This window comes from Motacilla alba, chromosome 2, assembly GCF_015832195.1.
Source record: "Motacilla alba alba isolate MOTALB_02 chromosome 2, Motacilla_alba_V1.0_pri, whole genome shotgun sequence".
Taxonomy (NCBI): Eukaryota; Metazoa; Chordata; class Aves; order Passeriformes; family Motacillidae; genus Motacilla; species Motacilla alba.
In genome coordinates, this window is record NC_052017.1 from 95,872,393 (window position 1) to 95,899,252 (window position 26,860).

At 35.0% G+C, this 26,860-nt stretch overlaps 1 protein-coding gene across 4 annotated transcripts in view; it reads left to right on the forward strand.

Moving 5' to 3' along the window:
• Positions 1–26,547, forward strand: part of RTTN (rotatin) — a 79,247-nt gene extending 52,700 nt beyond the window's left edge. For all 4 annotated transcript variants that reach the window (XM_038128498.1, XM_038128500.1, XM_038128502.1 and 1 more), the window contains 15 exons: positions 1,300–1,408; positions 2,116–2,314; positions 3,295–3,385; positions 4,369–4,522; positions 4,680–4,817; positions 5,661–5,872; positions 9,611–9,716; positions 12,890–12,984; positions 16,522–16,599; positions 18,013–18,139; positions 19,862–20,061; positions 21,801–22,068; positions 23,292–23,395; positions 23,752–23,821; positions 25,402–26,547. In XM_038128498.1, coding sequence (XP_037984426.1) covers positions 1,300–1,408; positions 2,116–2,314; positions 3,295–3,385; positions 4,369–4,522; positions 4,680–4,817; positions 5,661–5,872; positions 9,611–9,716; positions 12,890–12,984; positions 16,522–16,599; positions 18,013–18,139; positions 19,862–20,061; positions 21,801–22,068; positions 23,292–23,395; positions 23,752–23,821; positions 25,402–25,484 — 2,034 coding nt within the window. In that variant the 3' untranslated portion in view covers positions 25,485–26,547. The remainder of the gene's footprint in view (positions 1–1,299; positions 1,409–2,115; positions 2,315–3,294; positions 3,386–4,368; positions 4,523–4,679; positions 4,818–5,660; positions 5,873–9,610; positions 9,717–12,889; positions 12,985–16,521; positions 16,600–18,012; positions 18,140–19,861; positions 20,062–21,800; positions 22,069–23,291; positions 23,396–23,751; positions 23,822–25,401) is intronic.
• Positions 26,548–26,860: the final 313 nt, after the last annotated feature.

Below are 26,860 nucleotides of genomic sequence, written 5' to 3' on the forward strand. Positions count from 1 at the left end.
GACACACCCCCAGATCTTACTGTAGCTTGTTTTATGTGTTACGATAATCCTCTGACTTTTCTTGAGGAACAACTGAGCAGGCTTAAGAATAAAGACTTGTGTTTATAGGATGAACAATAGGGGGAGACCAGAGGAAAATGCAAGAGAAAAGGAAGTTACAATGTGGAGGTTGCAAGAATACAGTAGCTAGGACCAGAGTGATCTGTGATTTACTTCCCTGCACCCTTTTTGTCTGTTAAGTCACATTTAACATTTCCTTTGGTAAAAATGTATTCCAGCTGTTGGAAACCTTTGAGCTAATTCAGTCTTCCTTAGAAAGCTCACTATGAAGAAAATTCTAATAACACCCTTCTTCAAGTTGTGACTCTGTTGGGATTTCGTTGGATTCTCTAACATTCTATGTTCTCTGCTTAGCATAGTGACACTCTTGAAGAAAAATATTCTGATGTGACTTCTCCATCTAGAAAACAAAAACCAGAAGTGAAAGAGTGACTTGACATGATAGATACTTGTCCTGAGCTCTGAAACAAGTTACAGGTCTTGTTGTGTCACAAAAGCACATCATTTAGATGGATTCTGGGTCTTCTGATCTCAGGCTTGTGGTTTTAAACACAGTAGCAAGAGAATTAGGAGTTTTTGAAAACACACAAAATTCATAATGTAAATATTGCAAAAATGGGTAGGAGGAGCATAGTATTATGTCAGTAAAGTAGTCTACTGTCATTTAAATATCTCATATCTACACTATGTAATGAATACATTTTAGTATCACAGGATTAAGGTTAAGAGAAGTACCCAGAGTTCAAATGACTCAGGGACATCAACTTTGACTGATGACAAATGCACTTGTGATATTTTATCTGACTGTGTTCTGGTACAAAGGGACAAGTGCTGATGTTCTCAGTAGAGCAAATAGTCCATGAAAAATTTGAGTTTAAATGCTTCAGTAATGTCTTTCTATCTTTACCCAAATGTAAGTTGAGTCAATTATATGGATGAAAAAGAAGGATGAAGAGAAGGAATTTTCAGTAACATGGGCATTGATCAGTTTTTGACTGAAATCTTTCAGACTGTTCATATTGCCCATCTTTAAATAGTTTAAATTATTGGGTTTTTTATCATATGTATGCACACACATAGTGGACAAAATCTAATCAAGTTGATTTTGAACAGTAATATTTAGGTTGTATTTGATTTTGTTGGTTATGATGTTTTGTTCCCCCTTCCCAAGCAGAATATAAGTGAAAGACTAGTCTATAAAAGCTGAAATCAACTGGTTTCCTTTTTATGGCTTTCCAGATTCTGTCTGCATCACCATCACTGGGGAGTGTTACTGAGCTTCAGGCAACAGTTCCAAGTTCAGCCAGTTTTATTCCGGAAACTGTGGTTGATCGGCTTACGGCACAAGGTAAGTCAAGCTTGAGTCTTGTACCTGATGCTAAACACAGTGTATTCACCTGTTCATATTTCAGTATTTGTCCATGTTGTACATTGTACAGCTTGCATGTTGCTGGAGCAGTTGATTCTTCTAGTGGTTGTTTTAGAAGACAAATATTAAACACTTCCTTTAATATGAAGTTTGACAGAAGGAAGTGAAAATGGTACCACTTGAAATGTATCTCAAGACCTAGGTTCTCTTCCTGGCATCTGGTCATGCTTTCAGCACATCAGTCATGGTAGAGCTGTCTTATACATACATGCCCACAGGAGTGTGTATGCACACACAGACACAAAGATGTGTATGTAATTCTCTTCATATGTAGAAGGATAAAAATAAATATAATACAAAAATATATTTATAATCATGTATGTAGAGAGAGCTGTGTACAAATAAAATATTTTTCTTTTAAAGAAAGGACTGATAATTTGTGTCTTTCCAAATTTGCTTATTATCTTTATTTAATGAGTGGTAGAGGAAGCATTTTATTTGGGAACTATTTCCTGTATCTGATTTCATCTTTTTGGGGTTTTTTTTGCCATTCATCTTTGAATATACAATTTAAATATAGAGAGGACTTGGATGTTTTATGAAAAAGACAAATAAACTTGGTTTTTGTAACTGCTGTAATTTAATCTTTTGGTTGTTTTGGGGTTTTTTTATTCAACACACTCTAGGTCAAAGTGATACAACCATAACAGAATCTCCAAGTCAACATGATTCTCCCATGTCTGCTGCTGTGTCTAAACAGCGTGCTGTAGTCACACCTGCCCTTTTGTCAGCTGTTTGCAGCCTTCTGCACAATCTGCTGGTTGTCATGCCAAAAGATACTGGAATTGCCCTTCAACAAACACATTTGCTAACTACTCTCAGCAGGTATGAGATCGATAACTGTTGAACTACAAACAAAGGTGTAGCAGTAGACGTTTAAAAAATCTTCAAATGAGATCTACCCATGTTTCCTTCTAAAACTGTTAAACATATTGATCACTTCTTGCTCCTGAAGTGTTCAGATTTTTTTGTTAATAAAAGAATACAATCAATTGGAGAAATTAATCAGAATTACTTCTTTTTTTTTCCACAGAATAGGTAGTCATATTGGTGATTCCATTTGTGTTGTATATCTTATACAGGACTACTCTGTTCCTCTCATGATGTTTTATGGTTTTGTCAGGTATTTGGAATTGCAGATAATTTCAGCTCATTTTATATTTTTTTTTAATTGTATCAAATATTTTGAAGATGAGCTAAGGATTTTCACACTAAAAGAGAGTAAATAAAACTTGCCAAGTTTGGATGATGGATCCTAGTATTTTACTTCTTTTTAAAAGGAGGAACCACTTCAAAGAAGTATTCAGATTGTATGCCATGTTTCCATTTCCATTGTTGCAAATTCTTTTGTCTATAAAAAATGTTTGGAAGTCCTGAAGTGTAGCATGAAAAATTAGTTAATTTCTTGGTAAAAGTTTTCAAGAGCATAGTGCAATTAATGGAGAAAACAAAACGCAGACAAACAAACATAAAACCCCAACAACCCTGGTGTGAATATAGCTTATATTATTGCAGAGCTGTTTATTCTTCTAGAGGAAAGAAAATAAGAAATCAAATAGAAAAAATTGATTTTTGCCACTGCAGTAGCAGCTATTGGAATTTATATTAGTCTAGCTATTTTGAAACAACATACTGCTGCTATGTTGCCATTGCATTAGACTTCCTTAAAATAGTGGGGTTTAGCAGTAAGTGCATCTTACTTTATTTCTACTTAGTTTGTTTATATTATTCTCTTCTATGGAATGTTAAGTTAATAGGCTGTTTAATTACTTAACCATATTTCTAACCAATATATTTTGTTTTAGTCTTGTAAGTGCTAATCTGGTTGAAAGATGCATCTTGGAACTGAAAGCCCCATTGGGTCATCGATGTCATATAGAACATGTAAAAGCTCAGGTTAGAGAAGCATTTGTTACTTCCTAATTTTTTGAAGTTATGAATTTAATTACGTTAGCATAATTTATCTTCATTAACATAGTCTAGACACACTATTATAGGCTACATTCATGTGACTCTTTGTGCTTTTGACAAAGCTTAAGTGAAAATAAACCATTTTATTCAACATAGAAGAATTAGTTTCTGTGTTAGGACTATAATTGGAACGACCAAACTGAAAATGAATTGTCTTATAAAAGTATAAGTTAAATTTAGCCATTGAAGAAATTGTGTAATAGAATTTTTTGTATGTTACTGAGATATGAGCCAGATATAATTACCGACACGTTGGATATTTATTGTCTGTAACAAACCTGGCTGCTTTGCTTTGTCTCTGATTCTGCAAACACTTACATAGTTCTCAGCTAATTTTGATGTATGCAAACCATATAGGGCTGCTGCTGATAAAACTACTTTTTTTATAAATTTAACTCTGTATATACAATGTATAGAATACGCTGTTTCATGACACAGCCATTTCATAGCTTCTGCTGCTTTGCATTCAGATTTACTTAGAAGTAAATCACTCTTCTAATTAAAGAAATGTGTTTCTGCAGAAAACTTATGAGAGTAAATAAATATGTCAGCTTCTGTTTTTAGGAAGACACATGTGTTCTTCGGTATTAATGACCATTTTTGTGCTTTTCTTTGTGACCTTGCAATGAGTGTGCTGCTGTAAATGTAGCAAGAGTCATGACCTTCTCACAAGGAACTTTTGCTTTGCTACTAGAAAATTGATTGCACACATGTGTTTCCAGACTAGGGATTCTGTTTCATCTTCTACAGTAAAAATTAAAAGAAACATTTTAAATTCATGTCCTATTACTTAAATGGTGTATATTAAAACATTATGAATCAGTTAACATAATGTGAGTAAACTTAAAATAATGTGGAAGGTGTAAATATATGGCTTTATTTCTTATCTTTCTACAAATATTTAACAGGTCTTGTTACTACTTCAGTACTTGTCATCTGTGTCCAGGCTTCTAAAATCATGTTTATTGGTGGACTCTCAGCTTGTAAGCCAGGATGAACTGCTGAAACCTCTCTTAGCGAATACCTTCAAGATTCTCACCATACGTCCCAAAGCTGGCTTAGGTAATAAAGTACTTTGTTTCCTTTATAACCAGACAGAGGCAGGTCTTCGTTTAGGTACCACCTTGAGGTAAATGGACAGGTGTGGTCAGGCTCAGCTTTCCAGGTCTGTGCACATTTTTAAGTGGTTTGATTTTTTTTTTCTGTGTTATCTTTGCAGGTCCTGAGTTAGTGTCTGTACTTCATGAAACATGGGTAGACTCTTTCAGCCTTCTAGCTACATTACTGTGGAAAAGTGGCCAGATATCTTTTCCATCTGTGACAGCAGTCCTTGCAAATCACTGTACAGCAATAATTGGTAATGACTGTTCCTGCGTGGTTTTTTTCCTAGCAACTAATAAACAAATAGAAAAGAGAGTAATTGCTCTTTAGATGCTGCTAAGTAATTACTAATGAGATATCCACAATGAAAACCAATGTGTCCAGAGCTTGACTGACTGACTTTGTTTTCTTCACATGTATGGATGAATGATTTTAATTGTAAACCTTAACCAAATGTGGCATTTGTTAAATGATCCATTAGCACTTCATTTTTTCCCTTTCTTTCATTTTAAATATCTTGCATAAAAGGAAAGCAAAGTTTTGAGGTGAGATGAGAGATACAGAAATCCAAGATTATTATACAGGAGTTTGTTTTTTGTATTTTAATTATTCTTACATTAGTTACTTGTGTAGTTAAGCAAGATTCTGTGCCATGCTTCAATACTAAAGTATGAACACAGTCCAGACAAGCTTGTGCATGTTAAGAGATCTGCTGAACCCAAATCTAATTGCAAATAAAGCAGCTAATGCATACTGTTTGTTTTATAATGTAAGCTGTTGATAAAATGAGAATAATAAAAAAAATTACTGGACAAATGAGTGATTTGAATGAAATGGAGATTGCATTTTTGTTTTATAGTCAAAAGAATGCAGAACAATTAATTCATTCAACCATTATAAAGCTCAAGCTTTTCTTTCTTAGATTATTTTGAAGACTTACAAGATGCATAGAATTTGTAGACTTCCTTGAACAGTACACAGTATAACTGCTTCTGGGTTCACATGCTTTCTTTGATAAGTCTTTCTTTGTTCTAAAGTACTCTTGATCTTTATTCATCATGAAATGTAAAATTTTTAATTTTTTTGTTTAACCTTTTAGATACCATTTCTGATTGTATTCATCTGTCTACCACATATCCTGCTTTATATGTGGCTAGTTTACAGTTCCTCTCTGTCCTTTTGAATGAGGAAGGAAGAAAACAGCTTCAGGATAAACAGAGTGTATGTCAAAATCCAACTATTAGCTTTCTTCTGGATCACACTGAAGAATGCCAGGCACCAGTAACTCAACTTACTGCTTTAATTATTCAGGTATTTAAAGTTTGACAATGGGATTGCAGGATATATATTTGCATTTTTGATTATTTTACTTCCTTTATATTTAATCCTTCCCTTATTTACAGGTTGGTAAAAGTAAGCAAATTATATGTGAAATTTGTGTCTTATTTGTTTTCCCTCCAACTTAGTTCTTTTATCCAAATTCTTTAATTTGTATGCAGTTTGTCACTGTAACAATCATAGTGATCTATGATTAGAAGTGTAGTTTTTATTTCTGAATGATGCACATAATGAAAAATGTCACTTATGATTTCTGTTGTTCTGAAGTCATTGTCTTACAATTATTTTTAATAAGTATTTTAGTACTATTTTGCTATGTAAAGCATATTTTTTGACATTTATTGGTAATATATTGAATGGTGTGACCAAAAGAATGTTTGCTTAGTATTCATCTCCTCTCTTCCTATGGATGCTGAATTCTTGTAGAATTCAATTCAGCTCCTTCCAAGACTTGTCCTGGTATCTGTCACAAGCTTTGTGTTTTTTTCCTGCTCTGTTGCAGCACTGTGGCTCTATTGTATCTATTGGGCCATGGTATTCTGTCCACTGAGAACCTGCTGTCTTTCAGGGAGGAAAAATTTCCCAATACGGTCTTTCTTGGTCACTCTACAGGCCACATAACCAGAATTCTCTATGTCTTTGGTAACTAATTTCAGATAATTTCTGGGCACGATGTTTTCCTGTGAGGACACGATTTTCAGGGACTCAAGCGAAACAGGAGCACTTTGTTCAAATCCCATAGTTTGCTAAATATCCTGTTGGGTTTTTGTATTAATGCTTGCATATGTGCCTGAAACAAAACTCCTTGGCTCTGGATCAAAAAGTATGGTTGCATGAGAGTATGTCTGATAAAGACATGTTGTAACATTTCTCTAATTTCATACAAGTGTACACAACTGTTTATCAGTCCGTGCCAGGGCACGATTCTTATGCTGAGAGCAGAAGAAGTTGATACAGTGAAGAATGAACTGCAGCCAGTCAATGAAAGGACATTAGACATAGTTTGAGTATTGTAAGAGACATCAGCTCTTAACATGCTTTTTAGCTGTTCAGAGATGTAGACAGACATTGCATTTTGTTCATGAAAGAGTTCAAAAGATAGCCTATGCTCTCTGGGTCCTCACAGGGCTGCTATGATCTCCCCAAAAGGATAACAGAATTAGCAAAGAAACAGCTTCAGTTTCTTAGGTCAAAATACATGTATTTATTTACACCCCCTTACAGTGGTCATTGAGAGGACAGTGGAATGAGCCCATGGGATGTAAAGTAACCTATTGAAACAACAAACACCTAAACAAAACCACTATTAAAAATGAATAAAACAACCCAAAAGATTCTGGACTTTATTCAGGAGAAGCACTTTTAAAGAGAAGCAGTCAAGCAAATAATTGGCTAACATAAAAAGGGATGGGAGACTTTTCAAACAAACAGTCATCTCCATTAATCATCCTAAATACATAAAATCTGCAGAATACCTGATAGATGCAGTAGCAAATGCTAATTTAGTACCCAGTGTACAGGTGTGAATATTAGTAGACCAGGTCTCAACTTGAAATTCATTAACACACACAAGAAATCTAATAAGTGCACATGCTGACTTTGAAAGGCTTTGGCTGTTTTGTGTGTCTAAATGTTAATCCTTGTGTACATGTACTTAAGAGCAAAAATAAAATCAAGAAGGAAATCATAATTTATATATAAACTCTCAAATTTTCGCCCTAACAGTTTTTTTGCTAGATCTAAAGCTTACAGTATAATAGAAAGACTGTGATCTCCGCTGCAACTAACTTACAGTAGGTAAAGACTAACATAGCCAGATTTATGAGACATATTAAATTTATTATGCAACATAATTTCAAAAATAATTCAGTATCCATTCTTATTTTAATACTTTTATTATAGTTGAAAACTGTAGAATCTTTTGGCACAAGGCATTATAAATTTCTAGAGCTATTTTTTCCATTCAACTGGTAGTTAATCATTAATTCTTAATTATTTGTGCTCCCTATGCTTGACATAAATTTTCTTTTTTATTATGAACTGCAGTTCTTGATGGCAGAGTAAGAAAAAATGCATAGAAGAGCATGCTTCAAAAAAGAAGAGAATTTTGCTAGTGTTCAAGATAAAATTTAGAAAATAGTAAGATGAAATTAAAACTTTTGAAAAAGATACAGATATAAGACAACTCACCTTACTTATTTGGATCAGTTCTAGTCTGCCACATAATACTTACAGGAAAATTCCCAAGAGGTTGATAGGGAAACATGTTTTGTATTACTAAAGTACTAATATTAAGAAAAAGCAAAAACATATAACAATTTATTAGGGCAAAAGCCTTTGAGGGGATAAGTCACAAAACCTACATTGTAGGCTATACAGGATTGTTGGAATTCAACAATTTTTTTCTTTCCTGGCTTGTGTCAATTTGTTTAAACTTTAGGCTTTTAAGTACTCAAACATCTAAATTTTTTAATTTGAAAAGAAACCATCTCCTATCAAAACAGAAAAACAGGTAATTTACTTTGAACATTCTTGTGTTGCTGTTAAATTTGAGATTTCACACCAGATCTAATAAAAACTGTTGTAGTCTAAATGTAAGTTTCTTTCTTGTTGGTTATAAACACAGAACCCAGTCCATGCTTCAGTGCTTTTATTTGGTGTCAGTTGTCCTTGTCAATGAGGTGTTGGGATTTTTCTAGTTATTAACTTACTAGTCTTTATCCTTTGACCTTCTCACCCCTAGTTACAGTGAACACTTCAATGAATTATGATCTTAGAGCATACATTGATATTTTATGGCATATGAAAATTTGAAAAAATTTATTAGTCCATTAATACATAGTGTATGTGAGATCCTATGGATAGGTACTCATGAGATTTCTGTCTAAAGTATTATGGTTTTCTTAAGATGTTGTATTTTTGGCAAGCTTCAAAATATGTTTTTCTCTTTGCTATGATCCAGCAACTGTTCTTATTTTCCTATATTTTTCTAATTGCAATGGATGATGTTTTCTATTATCTTGGATGTCAGAACTGGCATGGTGTTTTAGGGAAAATTGCTAGATAGACAAAATTCTCTAGTGGGTAATATAGGAAGCACAGACTGCTCCTTGTCTTTCAACTGTCTTGTTGTTTGACTCCAAATAAATATTCCTTTGAAAACACAGAGATTATACTTAGGTTATTAGAAATGTGATGCTCACCAAGGCCTCACAAAACTAACACAAGCTACCATTTTCCACTGGTTAGTAAGAGTATCTAAAATAATTCTGAGTGATTTTTTTAAGGAATTTCACTGTATATAATCTCTTCATCATCCTTGTGTAGCAGAAAAGTGAGATTGCATTAAAGGCATGTCAGTGAGTTGTCTGCAATACCAAGCCTATTCCTGAATATTAGGAAAATAATGGAATACTAGGATTTGGAATCTGAGCCTTAGAAAAGTAGAATGTTTAGAAAAGAATAAGAGGAGTGGGCTTAGGAGAAAAAGAAGAAAGATTTGAATTTAAAAAAAATTAGTTGAAAAAAACCCTGAAACACTTCAATGCAGGCTGACTATAAACATGAATATAGAGAGGGAGAACTCTATATAGGAATATAGTGATAAATCATCCAAATGAAAATATAGACTCTGACAATCTATTTATAGCTGTGAATATTATTTTAATATGGTCACTTCTTCATTTCAGTAATGAAATTGCATTTTTGTAGGTTTGTGAAAGAAAATCTTCAAAGGATGTGCTGAAAGAAGTTGCTACAAATGCACTGTTGTCTCTGTTAGCTGTCAGTAAAAATGCTCAGAAATATGCTTTGGAAGGTGAGCATTTCAAAATGTATGTTAAATTATATGTGAATCAAATGCTTGCAGGTGTTTTACATATTACCTTTAGATTGTAATTTTTTTTTTCAAAGCAGAAGACCTAGGTTTCAGTGGAAGGATTTTTTTCAATTTTCACTAAGAAATCCTATTAATAATTAAAGTTTTCAGCTGTGATGAAATATTATGTTATAGCCACTTTAAAACCCTGTGGTGAAGTCACAGGTCTGTGTTGGAGTAAGAAGAGACCTGTTAGCTTTTTACTACTAATGGTATATTTATCCATTAGAAACTGGAGATTTTTCACTGGCAATATCTTCCAATACTTGTGTAGGTGAAAGTATGCCTTGTGTTTTTAGTTCTGGCTGTACCTGGACAAGAGGAGACTTCTTTTTCTCAGCTTTGTTCTTCCCTGTTTCTTTGGTCCCATTTTGCAATTTAAGTAGGACTTTCTTCCCTTCACAGTAGTAAACCAGCTTCTAATCATAGGCTTCTTGTGTCCTCTAGAGCATGGGAGAGTGGTGAATTTGCATTTCTCATGCATCATGTGTTTTACACCTTTTGATCTGTCCAAGTGCACTTTGTCTTGGGTGCTTTCCTGTAACTTAGATCTCTGTTTTTTTCCACTCTGTAACCTCCACTACACTGACACTGATAGCTTAGACAGATCTGCGCAGTGTCTGATCCCTGTAGTGGTAGAAAACTCAACTTCAGGTCTTACCCTTTCTGCTCTTTCCCAGTGTATTTGTTCTGTACTCAGCCCTTACTTCAGTCAGGCTTCTTCTTCTGTTGATGACTTACTAGATCATCTAAGTTCCAGCTTCCTGTGAAGGCACTTCCACTGCAGGAAGTGCATCATTCTGTGTTAGAGCAGTCATTAAGTCATCCTTGCTGTTGTGCAACACAGACCTTAGAAAAAAGGAAGACAGCTTCTGGGGCTCAAAGCAGTGTTCTAGAGATACCTGTAGCTGTAGCATCACCTGTTCAGCTCTTAAGGGCTACTTTAAGTTAAAAATGCAAAGTCTTGCACCTCAAAAGTTACAAGCCCTTACAGCAGTAGAGGCTGACTGGAGAGCTGGAAAAATGGCTGGGTAGGCAGCAAACTGAATGTGAGAAGACTAACAGCATCCTGGGCTGTTTTAGCAGGAACACAGCCATTAGGTCAAGGGGAAAATTTTATTTCCTCTACTTACCACTTGTTAGACTAAATCTAGAGTAGCGCATCTAGTTTTGGCCCAGTACAACAAAAGTCAACAAACTGGTTCCCCAGAGGGCCATCAGAGTGGTTTTATTCACTTGTCATTGGAGAAGAAGCTGATGGAGCTGACTTGTGTTCTACCTGGAGAAAAGAAGGCTTTGGGAGGACCTATGAGATTTTGAAGTTGGAGATGGGTTTCTTACAGCAGTGCATGGTATAGGAGGATGGAAAGAATGGGCATAAATTGAACCATGAGAGTCAAACTACCTGTAAGTAAACATTTGCAGTAGAGGAAGGCAGTAAAGCACTGCTAGACATAGTGTGCTGTCTCTGTCTTTAAACATTTTCAAGACCCAGCAGGGTAAAGCTGGAGGCAAACCTTGCCTGCTTAGAGCTTGCGCTGCTTTGAGGAGAAGGTTGGGTATACGACCTCTGGAGGCCATCTCTTCCAACCTGAATTATCCCATTATCACTGAATCATAGAATGCATTTGAAAGGGCCTTTAGAGGCCATTTAGGTTAACCCTCCTGCAATAATCAGAGACAGCTTCAACTTCATCAGGTTACTACCCCTTAAACAGGCCCTGCTAAAACATTTGTCCCCATCTTTCTTAAGCTTTTCCTTTTAAGTAGAAGGCTGCAATTAGGTCTTCCTGGAGCATTCTCTTCTCCAGGCTGAACAATCCAACTCTCTTGGCCTTGTCCTCATCGATGTATTAGATCCCTCTCAGGATTATTGTGGTCTGCCTCTGCATTCGCTCCAACAGGTCTTTTCTGTGCTAAGGACCCCACAGCTGGATGCAGTGTTCCAGGTGGGGTCTCACCAGAGCAGAGCAGAGGGGCAGAATCTCCTCCCTTGCCTTGCTCTCCACTCTGCTTTGGATGCAGCCCGTGATGCACTTGGCCTTCTAGACTGTGAGTGCACATTGTCTGACCATGTCCAACCTTTCATTTGCCAGTGCCCTAATTACTTCTTGGCAAGGCTGTTTTCAATCCTTTTATCCCCCAATCTGTATTGATACTTGGGATTGTCCCAACCCAAGTGCAGCACCTTGCACATGACCTTGTTGAATGTCATGAGGTCCATCTGGACCTTGAGCTCGTCCAGGTCCCTCTGGGTGGTGTCTGAGACCTCAGGTGTGTCAATTGCACTGCTTAGTTTGGTGGCACCTGCAAATTTGCTGCAGGTGCACTCCCACATCCCACTATGTTATTGATTAAGACATTAAACAGTATTGGTCTCAATATGGATCCCTGAGGGACACCACTTGTCACCAGTCTCCTTCTGGACATTGATCCATTGACTGCTACCCTCTAGGTGTGACCATCTAACCAATTCCTCATCCACCATCCAGTCCACCTGTCAATTACATAACTCTCCGATTTGGAAGAATATTGTAGAGGACAGTGTCAAAATCCTTACTGCAGTCCAGACAGATGAAATCTGTAGCTCTTACCCTCTCCACTTATGTAGTCATTCCATCATCTTATAGTGACTTAAAGACTAGATCCAAAGAAAAGAGCCTAACTCAACATTTTGCCCTTTAAGTCACCTGAATGGTTGCTTTGCTTTGTCCCACAAAGGATGCAGCAAATCTGCTGTTGTTAGGTAAAGTTTAGGTGAAATAAATGGATGCCTTAATCTCTTGAAGTTTCACACTTCTAAGCAGCATTGTTGAAGATATCCTGAAGAGTTATGAGTTATTATCCCCTCCACCCAAATCATCTTCCCCTCTCAATCTTACCAGTCCTTCCTTTGGGCATTCCTCTCATGAGACTTTGTTGCAAGAGGACTCAAATGTATTCTTGCTTCTTGAGAGCATTCAGCTAGATGCACTTAATCTCAGAAACCATTTGTTGCTTCCTGATATCAAGAAAAGAACAAGAAAATCATTGCCAGAAAGATACTTCAGTTTTTAATGAAACATTTTTGATTGTGAATGTAATTATAAATGTTACTGTTTTTTGTCTTCCAGCTGACCTGATAGACAGCTCTGTAGAAAACATGAAGCACATTCACGCACAGCTGAATTTGGATTCCCTAAAGCCTGGGAAAGCACAGAGAAAAAAGGTAGCTATAAAAACCAGAACACTGATAGGATAAGGCACTTCCCAGCTTTCTTTTGTTTGTTTGTTTGCTTGTTTTCTTGAGGCAGATACTGCTTGTATGTGTCACAGATGAGACAAAGTGACAGCTTGTAGTGGATCCAGATACTGGAGCTTCTATAAAATTCAATGATTTTAGAACTTTTACCATCAAAGCCCCTGGGCATGTCCTGGTGATTTTTTTCCATGCCTCTCTCTGGTCCTCAGGATCTTCTCCCGTTTGTCAGATTGTTCTTCCAACGAGGATCTTCATATTCTTCTTTTTGGGCCCATTTTTTTCTGTGAGGGACGATCTCTTTTCAGGAATCCTTCTTTTTTCCACTAACTTTTCTTTCCAGAACTCCAAGCTTCTGTTTGCCTAAACTAGTAGTCTACATGTGAAGTACAACATGATCAGCCTCTGAGTTACTGGTTTTGTCTCATGTCTTTTCATTAATTGGAGGATTCAGGATTTCCCAATTTTAATCCAAGTTATCAGAATTAGCGACTAGTCCATCCTGGCTGAAAGCAGCAAATAGCAGGCTGATTAAGAGTTCAAAATTCACTTTCAGACATCCCCTCACATGCAAATCTCATCCTTTTGTAATCTGTCATGTTTGTAATTTATTGTATTTATCTTATAGCAATATCAGAGTATTGTTTTCAAACTTAGTTGGACTTTCAATCTTGACTTTATGGCCCTATCTAATCCAACTAATTTTTTACATCTTGTTTCCACAATAATATTATTTGGTTTTCTTAAGTTGTTTTTTTCAGTGTCTCTCAAACAGTGTCTCTCAACCACTATTTTGGTTTTGTCTATTCTTGCATCATTCAATCTCCCTCCCATCCCAAAACTAGTTCCATTCTGCTTGTGCATGTAAATCATAGCTTTTTTACTCTACTATTATCTGGCTTTCAGTTTTATTTTTTTTTTCTCCTTCAAACTTGGTCTGGACATCTCAGTTTCTTGTCATCAGACTCAACTGTCCCTGGTTTTTTAACTTCTTGTCAGTTTTGAGTCTTTTTAACCTCATACTTGTGGTCCTTCCACTGCCTGCGTTTCCAGTAGTTTCTCTTCATTCACAGTTTATTTATTTAGCCTTTTTTTTTTCAACCTGCCTTCCAGTTCTTCCAGACTCTCATGTCACCCAAGTCTTCTTTACCACATTTAGATATAAATTATATCTTGCCATCATACAACAGTTTCATAAGATTTTTGTTGCAATTTGCTTGTTCTCTGCCACTTTCATCTAAGAGAATTAATAAAATACAGGCAGTAACCTCTGCTGTCAGGTTTGATATCTTGTCCACTCCCACATAAATCAGAAATTGCAGAAAACACCTTCCTGTAGGGTATTTCTGCATTTCTTCAGCCAAATAGTATTTTTCTCTGAGTTTTTGATACAGACATTAGCCTTGGTTTGTGAGAGTATGGAATTGTGTTTTATGACAATGAACTCTTAAAAAAATTTGACTTTGACCCTGAGATTTGAAGGCTATCATATTTTTTCTTGAGATCTCCTAAACACATTAATTTTACCTTTTCAAGTGTTGGAGGCTGAAAGGTGTTCTGCCCTAGATATGTCCTGTAAGGCCGAAGTCAGCTGGTTCTTTGTAGTTTTTCAGTTGAGGAGAAATTTAAAACTTGAATGAAATTGGAGGGAAGGAGCCTCTGAGAAAGTTCAGACAAACAGTTTATGTTTAATTGAAAATTCTTTGAAAGACTTGCAAAAGATTTGGTGACAGATTTCCTTCTGAGCTGAGACTGTAGGTTGCTGCATCATATGTAAGTGTGCTGTTCATCACATGCGGTACATCATGACAGTTTCATGTGGAGGACACTGAGACATTGCTCTCCTGGTGGATTTAGCTGATCATTCACAAAACTGCCCCTTTGCCCACTTAGGGCACAACTCTCAGAGGAAAGTCATGACAGCTTCTTTTCTTTTTTCCTTTTTCAGGCTCTTAATTATTGGGAAAAAATGTCTTTTACCTAGCTTCATTCTCAGGTCAACTGAGGTGTTTTACTTGATATTCCTTTTCTTTCACAATAATTAGTGCGATGCCAATAAAGAGCATGAAAAGTATTTAGAAGTAGCCAAGGTTGCAAAATTCATGTCAAAATATTATTGTAGTAAAAAGCAAGATATACTAAAATAAATAAATATAAACAGTGCTATCAATGCAATCCATAACTTTTTCAACCTCCTAGAAGTTTGTACATTAAATATGAGTTGCAGCTTGTGGCATTTTAATGCTATTTTACTTATTAGCTAAATTAATACATACAGAATTCCTTGAAAGAATTCTTGTCTTAAGAGTCTTGTCTTAGTGTTAGCATTTTATTTGACTAGAGGTGAGACAAACCAATTATAAAATCTATTTGTTATAATGACTTGTATGTTTCTTCCTGATCTGCTATACCTGGCTTTCATTAACCTTTTTGCAGTAGGCTGTACTGCAGAGTACTTCATCTCTAAATGTCATCAAATACATGATTTATGATGTACAAGGACATTATGATTTATAAGCATGCATTGTTTCTTCACCTTGTCTCTGAGATTAAGTATGAATCCTATTTTACATTTTTGTTCCTTTATGCTTGATAAGACAGGAATAGTATCCTGTGGTGAACAAGCTTGCTGGAATTTGGTAATCTTTCAGAAGTGGTTTAATGTGTCACCCTTATAGGAGTCATCACTGCCTTGTAGTGTCACAGCTCTAGAAGATAGATTTTTTTTTTTTTTTTTTTTTTTTTTTTTTGTTCACTTGTAACTTGAATTGCAGGGTAGCACCTCACTGTCCAAAGGTCTGTATTTATTTTTGTAATATTCTTATCAGGTTGGAAGTTATTTATAGCTTCTATATTTATAGTTAATGATAGGAAATTAAGATCCTGGGAATATAAGGATGGATTGGCCTGACCTGCTGTAGAGATCACAGAATATTCTGAGTTGGAAGAGTCTCCCAAGGATCATCAAATCCAGTTCTTAAATGAATAGTCTGTATAGAGGTCAAACGCACAACCTTAACATTAGTAGCACCATGCTCCAACTGACCTCATCTCAGGGTCTGAAAGACAGAGCTAATTTAACCTTGTTTTTATCCAAGGAAGAAAAAGAAATGCTTCTAGACAATGGTTCATTTGACTTGTTTTAGACGTGTGCTTTAGGATGGAACAAATATTCAGAAAGTTCCCGCCTGGTCTTTATTAGTCGTAAGAGAAATGAAGCTCAACCTTACAGATTTCTGAATTTGGTCACATTGGTGCCCCTAGAAATAGTTTCTGTGGGTTATAAAGAGAGATAAGGATAATAAGTTACTGGTTATAAATGTCTTTAGTAAACGTGCTTGAAGCCAGCTGAGATGAATTGTACATGAAATCACAAGAAAACTGCTGAGCATATGTGACCCAAACATTGATACCTTAGATTTGCACTTCTTTTGAAATATCTTTCCTCCTTGTACAAAATTCATTTATTCTTACATTGATGATCTTCAATTATTTTTCCCTGGATAGGAGGATAACCTTATCAAGGAGTTAAGGTGTTCTATGCAGCTCCTTACAAACTGCCTCTTTCAAAATGAAGAATGCAAAGTAAGTATTCTTATACTGAAGTAATATGAGCACATTTAGTTACTGAATGAAGATAATTTTTTTTCTACTTTGAAGTTATTTTCAAGCTGGCTAAATTTAAGTCTGATATTAATGGCAAGAAATACTTCATATTTCATTATTATTCCCATTTCCTAAGAATACTTCACACATCTATTAGGAACTTAGTGTTCATATGGAAACACCAACTCCCAATTGTTTCAGACAGCTGTTACCTTTTATATCCACTTCTGCTTTTTGTAAGGTAATAATTCTAATTTTCAAAGCATACAACATGAAAAATGGATGTGAAGAAAAGTGTGGGGCCACCAGAAAGGCACATAGAGATACATTTCAGATCTTAGAAAGTTATTTCCTTTCCTTACTTTTTTTGCCTTTCTGAAAGACAAGAAAACCCCAAAACCACCCAACAAAGCAAGCAAAACCAAACAAAATCTAAAAAATAATTTGCTATTTATTTTTCTTTATATGAATGAAATTGTACAAATCCTCCAAAACACAATTTTTTCATATCCATTTATTATAAAATATTTTTTCTTGCTCAAAATCTTGAAAGTATTTTAATTTTATTATTGTTTTTTTCTCTGTTCTTTTCAATTTCTTTTCAACTTCCATTCTGCCTATTTGTTTTTTCCTTGGGAAAAATACTACATTACTTGTTTTCACTTTTTCCTGTGTTCTTTCTGATCACTGCTCTTCCTCTTTCTTATTGCTGATACCATTCACGCATTTATTTCCACTTTCACAGTTTAATTTTTCTTGGAATTGTGCTACTTGTGCTATTTATACAACTTGGGCTACTTTTAGCAAATGTGGTGTTGTAACTACAAGATTTCCTGACTTTCCAGGGGTACCTCTTTTCTAGGGCATGTATTAACATCCTTTTTGTATGCAGAACACTTGGGGCTGAATAAGGCATCTGATTGTTTCTGCAATCCCCATAACTTGGTTGTGCCATAATCTCAGCTAAGATTATTGTGGAAAGTTTTTCTTCTTTTGATCAGGATCTGCAGAAAGAATTGCTTGGAGGATTGAAGGAGGTTGCTGTTGATAACTGAAGATTTCTATCATTTGCTCTGTGTACAACTGCACTCTTGTATTTCCATGCTTTTTGAGTTCCAATAATTACTTTAGAAGGAGTTGAATAAAACTTTAGAGAGCTCTTAAAAAAGAACACTTGGAATGAATAAATCTTTACTTTTGTTTGCATATTTCAGTAATTAAAATATGTGCTTGTTTTGACTGGTGTAGAAGTAAATTCATTGGTGGTTGAAATGATGGTGTCAGTTCTCCGCACAGTCTTTTAAACCATTAGATAAAAATATGGCTTTCTCAGTCTATATTTCATTTTCAGAGGACTGATTGCATTTGAAATTCTTCCTCATGTTGTTGTAGATGGCAGCACTCAAAGCTCATCTTGTTCCTGTTCTGCATTCTCTGTGGCCGTGGTTTTTAGCAGATGATACCTCAATGCAAATAGCTCTGCATTTGCTTTGTGTCTACACTGCAAACTATCCTGCAGGTATGAAAGTCATTCTATGGTGGAATACATCAAAATTTTTTACCAAAATAATTAAGACGGAAAAGCTTAATAAAGGGAAAATAATGTTTATTGCTACTGTGAGAGGAAAGTGTAAAAGCACTAGTCCATCAAGAGTTTTGATTTTAATACATTCCAGACTTGTGCAGATCTGGTTCAAGTTGTTGGATTTAGCAAGAGCGCAATTATGCTAAAGGATTAAATAGCATTTAATTCAAACCATTATGTTTGAAGGTTTTGCTGAATGTCCTGCCAAGCTGAGTAGTATATTATAGAAGTACTATTCTAGGAATTCTTTAATAGAGAACAGTGTATCAGAACTTTGTATGGGTTGTACATCAGTCCTTATTGAGAACATTCTGGTTTTGAAATAGTCAATCAAATACAATTTTGGATTAAGTTTCTTCAATTTATTTTTGCCTTGGACTCAGTAGCTTGCGTTTGTATATTTTTCATAAGGAATCTCCTCTTCATTTGAGCAAACCTTTTATTTCCAATGATAATTATTCCCACTACTAGAAGCCTAAACTTTCTTCTAGCATGAATTTTTTACTTTCCATATCCTGGTTATTTAGATTTAGCAAATCCTAGATAATGGTTTTCAAGTAGTTTGAGGAGACACAAATGTGTCTGTTCCTTTCTCCCTGTCAGGATACCATAACTGTTAAAATAGTTAATGGTTAAAATATGACTCTTTTTTTAAGTTAATGTCTCCAGACCCTAAATGAACTTGCGAAGGCTTTTTTTAATAACGAATTTTTTTAAAATATGGGCTGAAGAAAGATGTATATTAGTCAGCTACAGAGTCTAAAATAAAAATATAGTGTCCTGTCCATGTGCAAGAAATCAAGCTGAAGTGACTCTAGGCTGCATTTTTATTATCCTTGCTGATAAGAGCACGTGCTCTCTGATCAATCATGTTTTTTTTCATTCTGTTCAGAATAGCTAGCTTATGAGGTGTCCCAAATTTATCTACTCTGAACTGGTTACCCACTCCTCCTCAGTGTAGTCAGAGAAATACATGTAAATATTTGTCACAGTTAAACATTGTCTCATTTTTATTTACTTTTGCCATGTGAGAAATTACCTGTTGTTGCTGATGGCCAGTGCCACTAAAAAAAAAATACATATATCTGTATTTGTGCTAAAGGCATTTATCTATACTGGGTCAGTAACATAGCTGTTCCCTGCTGCTGTGTTAATTCAAACTTGTAGCTCTGTAGCTCTTGTGTTGTACAATGTAATGACAGCTGCAGACAGTGCTTATATTTCTCAGAAAAATATTCTAAGAAACTTATATTAATCCTTTCAAATTATACAGAGACCTCTTTTTCTGAGCCAGTTTCAGAGGATCTCTTCAGATTCAACCTCCAAATAATTGTATAATTAGGTTTATGTTCTGATTTTTAAGGAGACTTTCTGAGACGGAGCAATGGCTTCTATTTAACAGCAGAATCACCTCTTACATTCTAGAACAGCAGAACAGTAGATGCCTATTCCAGTAAAGTGCCACTTTCAGGCACAATTCTATTCATAGCATGGCTTATTGACTTCAATGGGGTTCAAAGAAAAGATCCTAACAAATCCTTTGAAAAATTCCATCTCAATGTTTGAGCAGTTGCACTGCTCTTTCTATAGATTTTTCTTTTAAATACATATCTGTATTTCTAATATGCAATTTCTAATATTTTTCATTGCTTTAAGGTTGTACTTCACTTTGTTGGGCCAGTGGTGGACAATCATCACTTGCATCTGCACGAAGTGCAGCTGGCAATTCATTAATGCATTACATCTTGAAATTGGCTTCCCATGTGTCAAATGATAACAGCCCAGTTCAGCAGGAGGTCTTTTGTCTAATATCTAACCTTGCTCTGTCTCATGACTGCAAAGGCATTATTCAGAAGGTAAGTAAATGTTAACCTGTATTTTAGCAATGGATGCAGTTTCCTTTTTAATAAACCCTCATATTTTAATATGGAGTGCCCTATGATCATATAGACATATGTCTGTGGAAATCAAATCCATTGTGTCTTCTCAGCTGTGTTACTGTGCCCTAAGAGCAGAGTGGAATTCAGTTATATTCATAGTCTGGACAATTTTTGCTAGAGCTTTTTGTAACCTCTCTGTTTCAGTGGGTTGTAACATTTTTAATACCCACATATATTGATAGCAATCACTAGTGGATCATGCAAGTGAGTAGAACAAACTGCACATGGATGAAAAATAAATTAAACTCTGTGTAAATCATTAGGTATGCTGTGGGAAACATAACCTTTGTAAAAGTTTTAGGAAAAAGCAATGATTGGATGTTGGATAAAAATCTATTCTTATTACACAAATGTATGTAATCTCTTTTCCTTTCTATATTTTGTATATAGAATTATCCTTACTCTGTTTTGTGAAATGTGCTTTGAAAAATCTGTTTCCCTTAAACTTTGATCATTTAAATAAATTCAAACCTTGAGAAAAGATAGACCATGAAGAAAGTCAACTGTAGTAGTGACATGATAAGATGAGCTAATAGCAGAAATTACAAAAAGTGTGTTTGTTTCTAGCATCTTTTATAGTAATTTATTAATTACAAAAATTTCTTTTGATCTCCATTAACAATGTTCTGTTCTTGGACCTAATTACCTGTTAGAAATGCAGGGAGAAATAGATCTTTTTGTGATGCTAATTATCTAAAGCATGGTCATACCATTGCAAAGTGGCTAATACTCAGACTTTTTGATAGAAACAGAGTTTGAGATATCTTCTGTAGTAGCTGTTGTATTCTGTGAAGTTTTTTTTTGTTTTTAGACTCTGCAAAGTTTCACTCTAGTGTGAAAGTACTTCCTTCTCTCTCTTGGGCTCTGCTTTCATAAGTGTAAGCAATGCTGAATAACCAATTCCCTCTGTGAAAATTAAATTACCAATATTTTATTCACATGAAGAAAACCACAATGAGTTTGTATGCTGGGTTGCTTGCTTTCAACCAGATGCCTGTATATATGTTAAAATGCCTCCCTCTTTCAACAGGGGGATTGATTTTTGTCTTCTCAGAATCTCCTTAAAGTGCAGGCAAAGCCTGAGACAGTGTATGTCAGTATCAATGCACAGTTCTTTTTCTTCAAAGCTTACAAAAATAGAGGGCATTCCTCTGGCTGTCAGTGAAGAGTGTAGTGGTGCTCCAGGTCACTTCCAACTCAAGACATCCTATGATACCTTTAACATTTGTTAATAGCATGCAATAATAAGTAAGGAATCAAGAATGCATTATCAATAGTGCATTGATTCACTTAAAATGTCACTAGCTTATTTTTGGGTAGAAACAATGAGTGCAAAGCAAAAAGCTTATGTAGTGGTGAGAATTAGTTTTTAAAGAAGTATATTGTGTTGGATCAACTTTTATGTATCTGCACTGCATAAATTATTATAGAAGAAAATGTATGTTACCACATTAACTTTTTAACCATGTAGCAGATTCTTTTTCATATGTAATTTTTTTTTTCAAAAATCCTTGATTAATAATGGGTTGCCTTTAATGTGTAAATTTAATAATACTACTAGTGTTTGGTCAAGTATGTAGATTGGAAGGTCAAACAACAGCAAACAAGCCATGGAATACTATAAATTCTAAAACCATTTTTCTTCCTTCTAACAGAGTAACTTCCTGCAGAACTTTTTATCTCTTTCGTTGCCAAAAGGAAGTAATAAAACTTCTGGTAATGTGTCTACTCTCTGGCTAAAGCTGCTACTGAACATATCTTTTGGAGAAGATGGACAACAGATGGTTATGAAGATAAATGGCTTTCTAGACCAGATCATTGAAATGTGTAAATACAAGCACAAGAGCAGCCAACATCTAGCACTTCTTATTCTACATAACATATGTTTTAGTCCAGCTAATAAACCAAAGATATTAGGTAATGGTAAGTATCTGAAGGGTGTGCAAACTGTTGTTCTCTGAGAATATCATGGCTTCCAGAAGACTGTATTTTCATGGCAGTTTGGGTTACTGACCAAGAACTCAATGTTGTATTTTAGGAGAGCATTTTTATAAAAATTAATTTTTAGAATTACAGAATACATATTTTGGCAAAGAGACAATTACAGTAATACAAACAAATAAATAGTTTTCAAAAGAAAATCAAGATTCATTGTTAGGCAGATCATTTGAATGTAATAACAGATTATGAATGAAAGGATTTTTGCAGTTTTCTCAAACAGCTAGTTTTTCAGGGAGGGTTGAAGGACTCTTTGTATCAGTCAGTTTGAAATAACTGAAGTTCCTATCTTTCAGTTGGAGAAAATTTTCTTAGCTTGTGCAAATCATGAATGTTGAGACAAACTATTTTATGTCCTGTCATGTACAGACAATGTTTATGAGAATGATAAAGTTATTTCATGGCATATATATTCAATGTGGCAATATGTTCAGAACTTTTTTCTTGGTTGTTTGTAGAATGCATGTTTCTTGCCCTCATTTAATTGCAGAGAGAATGCTTCTGTCTTGATTTCAAATTCTCAGCAGGTTTTCCATAGTGTCCAGGCTTTTTTTTTTCCTAAGATGTGGATTTACTGCCTTAATTAAATATACATTATTTAGTTACATAATCTATGAATTTTTGTTGTGAAGTGAAGAAGCAAAGTGGAAGAGTTTGGCAACAGCACAATGCTAGAAAATTAAGGCACCTACAGTGGGGTGGCAAATATTTCTCATTGGTTGCAAATCATCTGCATAATAAGTATGAAGGGAAATAGAAACATCTTAATATCCATCCTAATGTGCCTCTAATTGTGGCTACTGGGAGTTATAAAACAGTTTCACAGCTTACATAGTCCCCAAGCATAGCTGTTAGCTATACATAATGTTCATGTTTTATTACTGGTGGCTTAACTTCTTAGCATTACTTGGTTTTGTTTTGCTATATTGTTTTTAACAATTCTTTCAATGTACTGTGCTGATTTTATGAGCATATTGAAATTTAATCGATAATAAAGTTTCTGTAATTCCTCTGCCATACCAGTACTTGTCATAAAAATAAGTATACTCCAAGCATCAATCTACTGAGGCATGTAAATATATTTACATTGCTCTTGATTATATTTTCTAGATGCATTTGGTTTCATGTTTTTTTATTTGTCTCATTAGATCAAGCAATTGCAGTACTTTCTGCCTGTTTGGAAAGTAACAGTCCTGCTGTTCAGAGAATAGGAGCAGCTTCACTTTGGGCTTTGCTACACAATTATCAGAAGGTTAGTATTTAAGAAATCTGTGAGAAGACTGTAATGTTATACTTTTATGCTGTAAACAATACAGTAATCTCTAAGTAAATAATAATAAAGTTTAACAATAGTCAATCTGTTTTATTTTGATTGTGTAGCTGCTGAGGCTGGGAGATTAAACAACATGGTATAGAAGCAGTTTGTCCTTTGTAATTTGTGACTACTTATATAAATGCAGTCTATATGGTGATAGAGTTATATTAATTCTAAAAATTCCTACATCTCATGTTCTGATGAATTATTGTAATTTTTTTAACTTTGCTGTTAAGGTGTGATCATGTCGGCAAGAAAGCTCATTGTGTTTTGTGTGTTTGTGTGTGCTACAGGCAAAAGTGACTTTGAAGAATCCATCCATAAGGAGAAAAATAGATGAAGCTTATTCTTTAGTGAAAAAAAGTAGGTTCTTACTTCTTCCTAATGCCAATTCTTAATTTTTCTGTCATTAAAGCATTTCATTTGATATCATCACAGTAAGTTTTTGTTGTGCCACAAGTTTTTGAAAGGGTACTTTTGTCCCTAAAATCACAATTAGCAATGTGGCTTATGGCTAGGCATTTTATAAATAGAGATGGAGAAAAATGCCTTAGGTGAAGACCTTGGGTATCCACCAAGGTTAGTTTTGAAGCACAGGTCTGATCATGCTTGCAATAAAAAGCCTTTTCACAGTACAGTTCTGTGAATCTTGAAATCTTAAATTTAGTGATAAGAAAAATTGTTCTTTTAGCAATGACTTTGCCTAACCGTGCTCAGCCTCAGGGTGTTGAGCCACACAGAGAAGGGATCAGATGAGAGCATTGTTCCCACATTAAAATATTCTGGCATGGGTTAGTGACATTTTGAAAGCTTCAGATTTTTGCTTAAGTAACTGAACATAACTCTTGTTTGAATGGCTGTAATACATTAGATTCAGCTGAAGAACATTGAGTATGGAATTCAAACACTGATCTGGAGCTTCAGTAGCTAATAATGGGCTTATTGGTTGTTAGTCACATCAAGTTAGTCTAATCTTGAAAGGACATGATAATGTATTTTTAAGCTAATGAGCTTTCCTACTAATTTAAATTGTTCTATGGATGTACTCAAATAGGTTTATTGATTAAGGGGCTTATAATGCAAGGCTTCCATAGTATTTGCATAACATATTTGCCACAAACTTTCTCTCTACATTGACCATTGTTGATATCCTAATAAGGAGGAGGTGCATTTTTGATAGAAAATCTCATCATTTTTCCTGTGCTATCACCCAAATTAATTAATTTTGTGAATGTACTGTTGTTTCAAACTCAGCCTTTACTAAGTCAATTCTTAAACATAACAATAGAACATTTCAGTACTGATAATATATTGATAAGTTTGTGCTGTTCCTTATAGCAGAACTACCATGGATCAGAGACTTTTCTACCTTGTTGAAACAACAAGGTAGAAATATGTGCCTTTTACAGAGTAGCACCTCATAACATTAATCCCCATTTATTTATGTACTGCTGTAGAACATGAAGTCCCAGACTGAACTATTGATTTTTAATTCAATAAAAAATTACATATCAAAATAAGGAATATAAAAGATTTTATGCAACTGTCATTGTTACAGTTTACAGTTGTGTAATATGTCATCAATATTGTCACTAAAACATTCCTGCATTAGGGGTCTCAACTAGTCTGTGCTTGTAAAGCTTTTATCACTTAACAGTAATAATTGGGCTAAAATGGTAGATTGTTATTCTGAGTACACGTGGGGAAATATTTCAACATGGCAGTTGTTATTTTACATTTCCTGCTTTGTCATACCCAAGGGTAAAACCAAAACAGACTTTGCAACATAAAGGAAAAGTATTTGATTTGCTACTCATTAATACAGAGGTTAAGGTCATAAACCGGCATGAATTCTTGCAAGGTATTTAATGCAATCTTTGGAAAAGTAATTTTGTATTAAGAATCAACTAGAAATTCAAATCCTGGGATTTTTTTCCTTTCAGGTTCTCCCCAGCCAGAAGAAAATGAGCTACATGCCTACCATGTAAAATGCTTAGAGAATATAGTGCAGCTTCTTGATTGTTAATGGTCATCAGTCAACTTCTCATGTTGAAATTGAATAGCTTGTTCAATGAGAGCCTGAAATTTGAAGAAAGCACTTCTGATTCACAGATTTGTGGCAGCAGCAGATCTGCTGTGGAAGAAATTTATGAAGCCTTTGAGGAAGGAGTTCATCTCTTTGAACCAAAGAAATTGCACTGTTTCTGGTTCAAACTGTTTGTGCTGTAATCCCAATGGGAAATTATAATTATGCTACTATGTAAAGTATGTACACAGAATAAGGAGTGTACAGGGGGAAAGATTTGAAAAATGAGTAATTTTCTTAAATTATGCATTGAAATTGTTACTGTGAAGTATTAGAATTTCTAGTTTGGATTGTTCTTAATAAAGGGATTTTTAACTGAGATCAGCATTTGCTGTGAGTGAAGTGGAATTTTTAAGATTGCAGGTGTACACAGTATATGCTCAGATTCAAAAACTGAAAATGTTGGCAATTGTGGTACACATATTAGATGCAGAACAGCAAGGAGTGTGTTGTGGTTTTGAAGAAGATTTCAGTTCAAATTGCTGCATTTTTTTAAGATGCCTACAATTGAAAAAAGAGCTCTCAATTGCTGATATTAGAGGTGACAGTTATGTTAATGTAGCAGTTTATTCAGGATATGGGGTGTGTGCATCCATTTTAGTTACATTACAACAATGTAGAAAATATTTGAATCAAAATCTGTTGGTTTCTAAAGACTTTGAATCTTTTGCTTGGGGCAAATTCCCCATTATCCAGGCCTGTGCTGCCCTTGAAGTTCTACTATGTAACTATTGTTCTAAGTTTTTCAGTATTCTATGCTGAAAGAGTTTGAGAAAAAAAATACATTGCTGTCTGAGCACAACTGTTTTTCTGGCCATATTTCTGGACTATGTAACAGGGTGTTTTAATTCCCCTTAACACATAAAGCTTTTGTTTTATATCAGAGTCAGATAGAAGTGAGCTAATTCAAAGCAAAACGTGAATAACATCTCTAAGAATTATAGCAAGGCCATGTCTACCTGTAATTAGTCTTTTCTTCTTAACCAGGTATTTTCTGCTGACAGAGGGGATTTTGGTTTACTTGTTTAGCAGTGCTTGTAAATTATGTGTGACTTGGTATAATTCAGCTGACCATAAGTGTGATGCTTATGGCTGGGTTAAGTCATTACTAGAAATGTAATTATTGGCTGATGTCCCATCCCTCCACCAAACAAAGAGCAAGGATGGACCACCAGAACTTGATTCTTTTCCACTTACTGTATTGTGTAATTACTGTATTTTGCAAAGCAGTTGTTAAATGCTGCCATGCTCATCCCATGGTATTTATTGCAGAACACTCAGCTGCAGGGCAGGAGACAGCTCTGCAAGTCAGCATT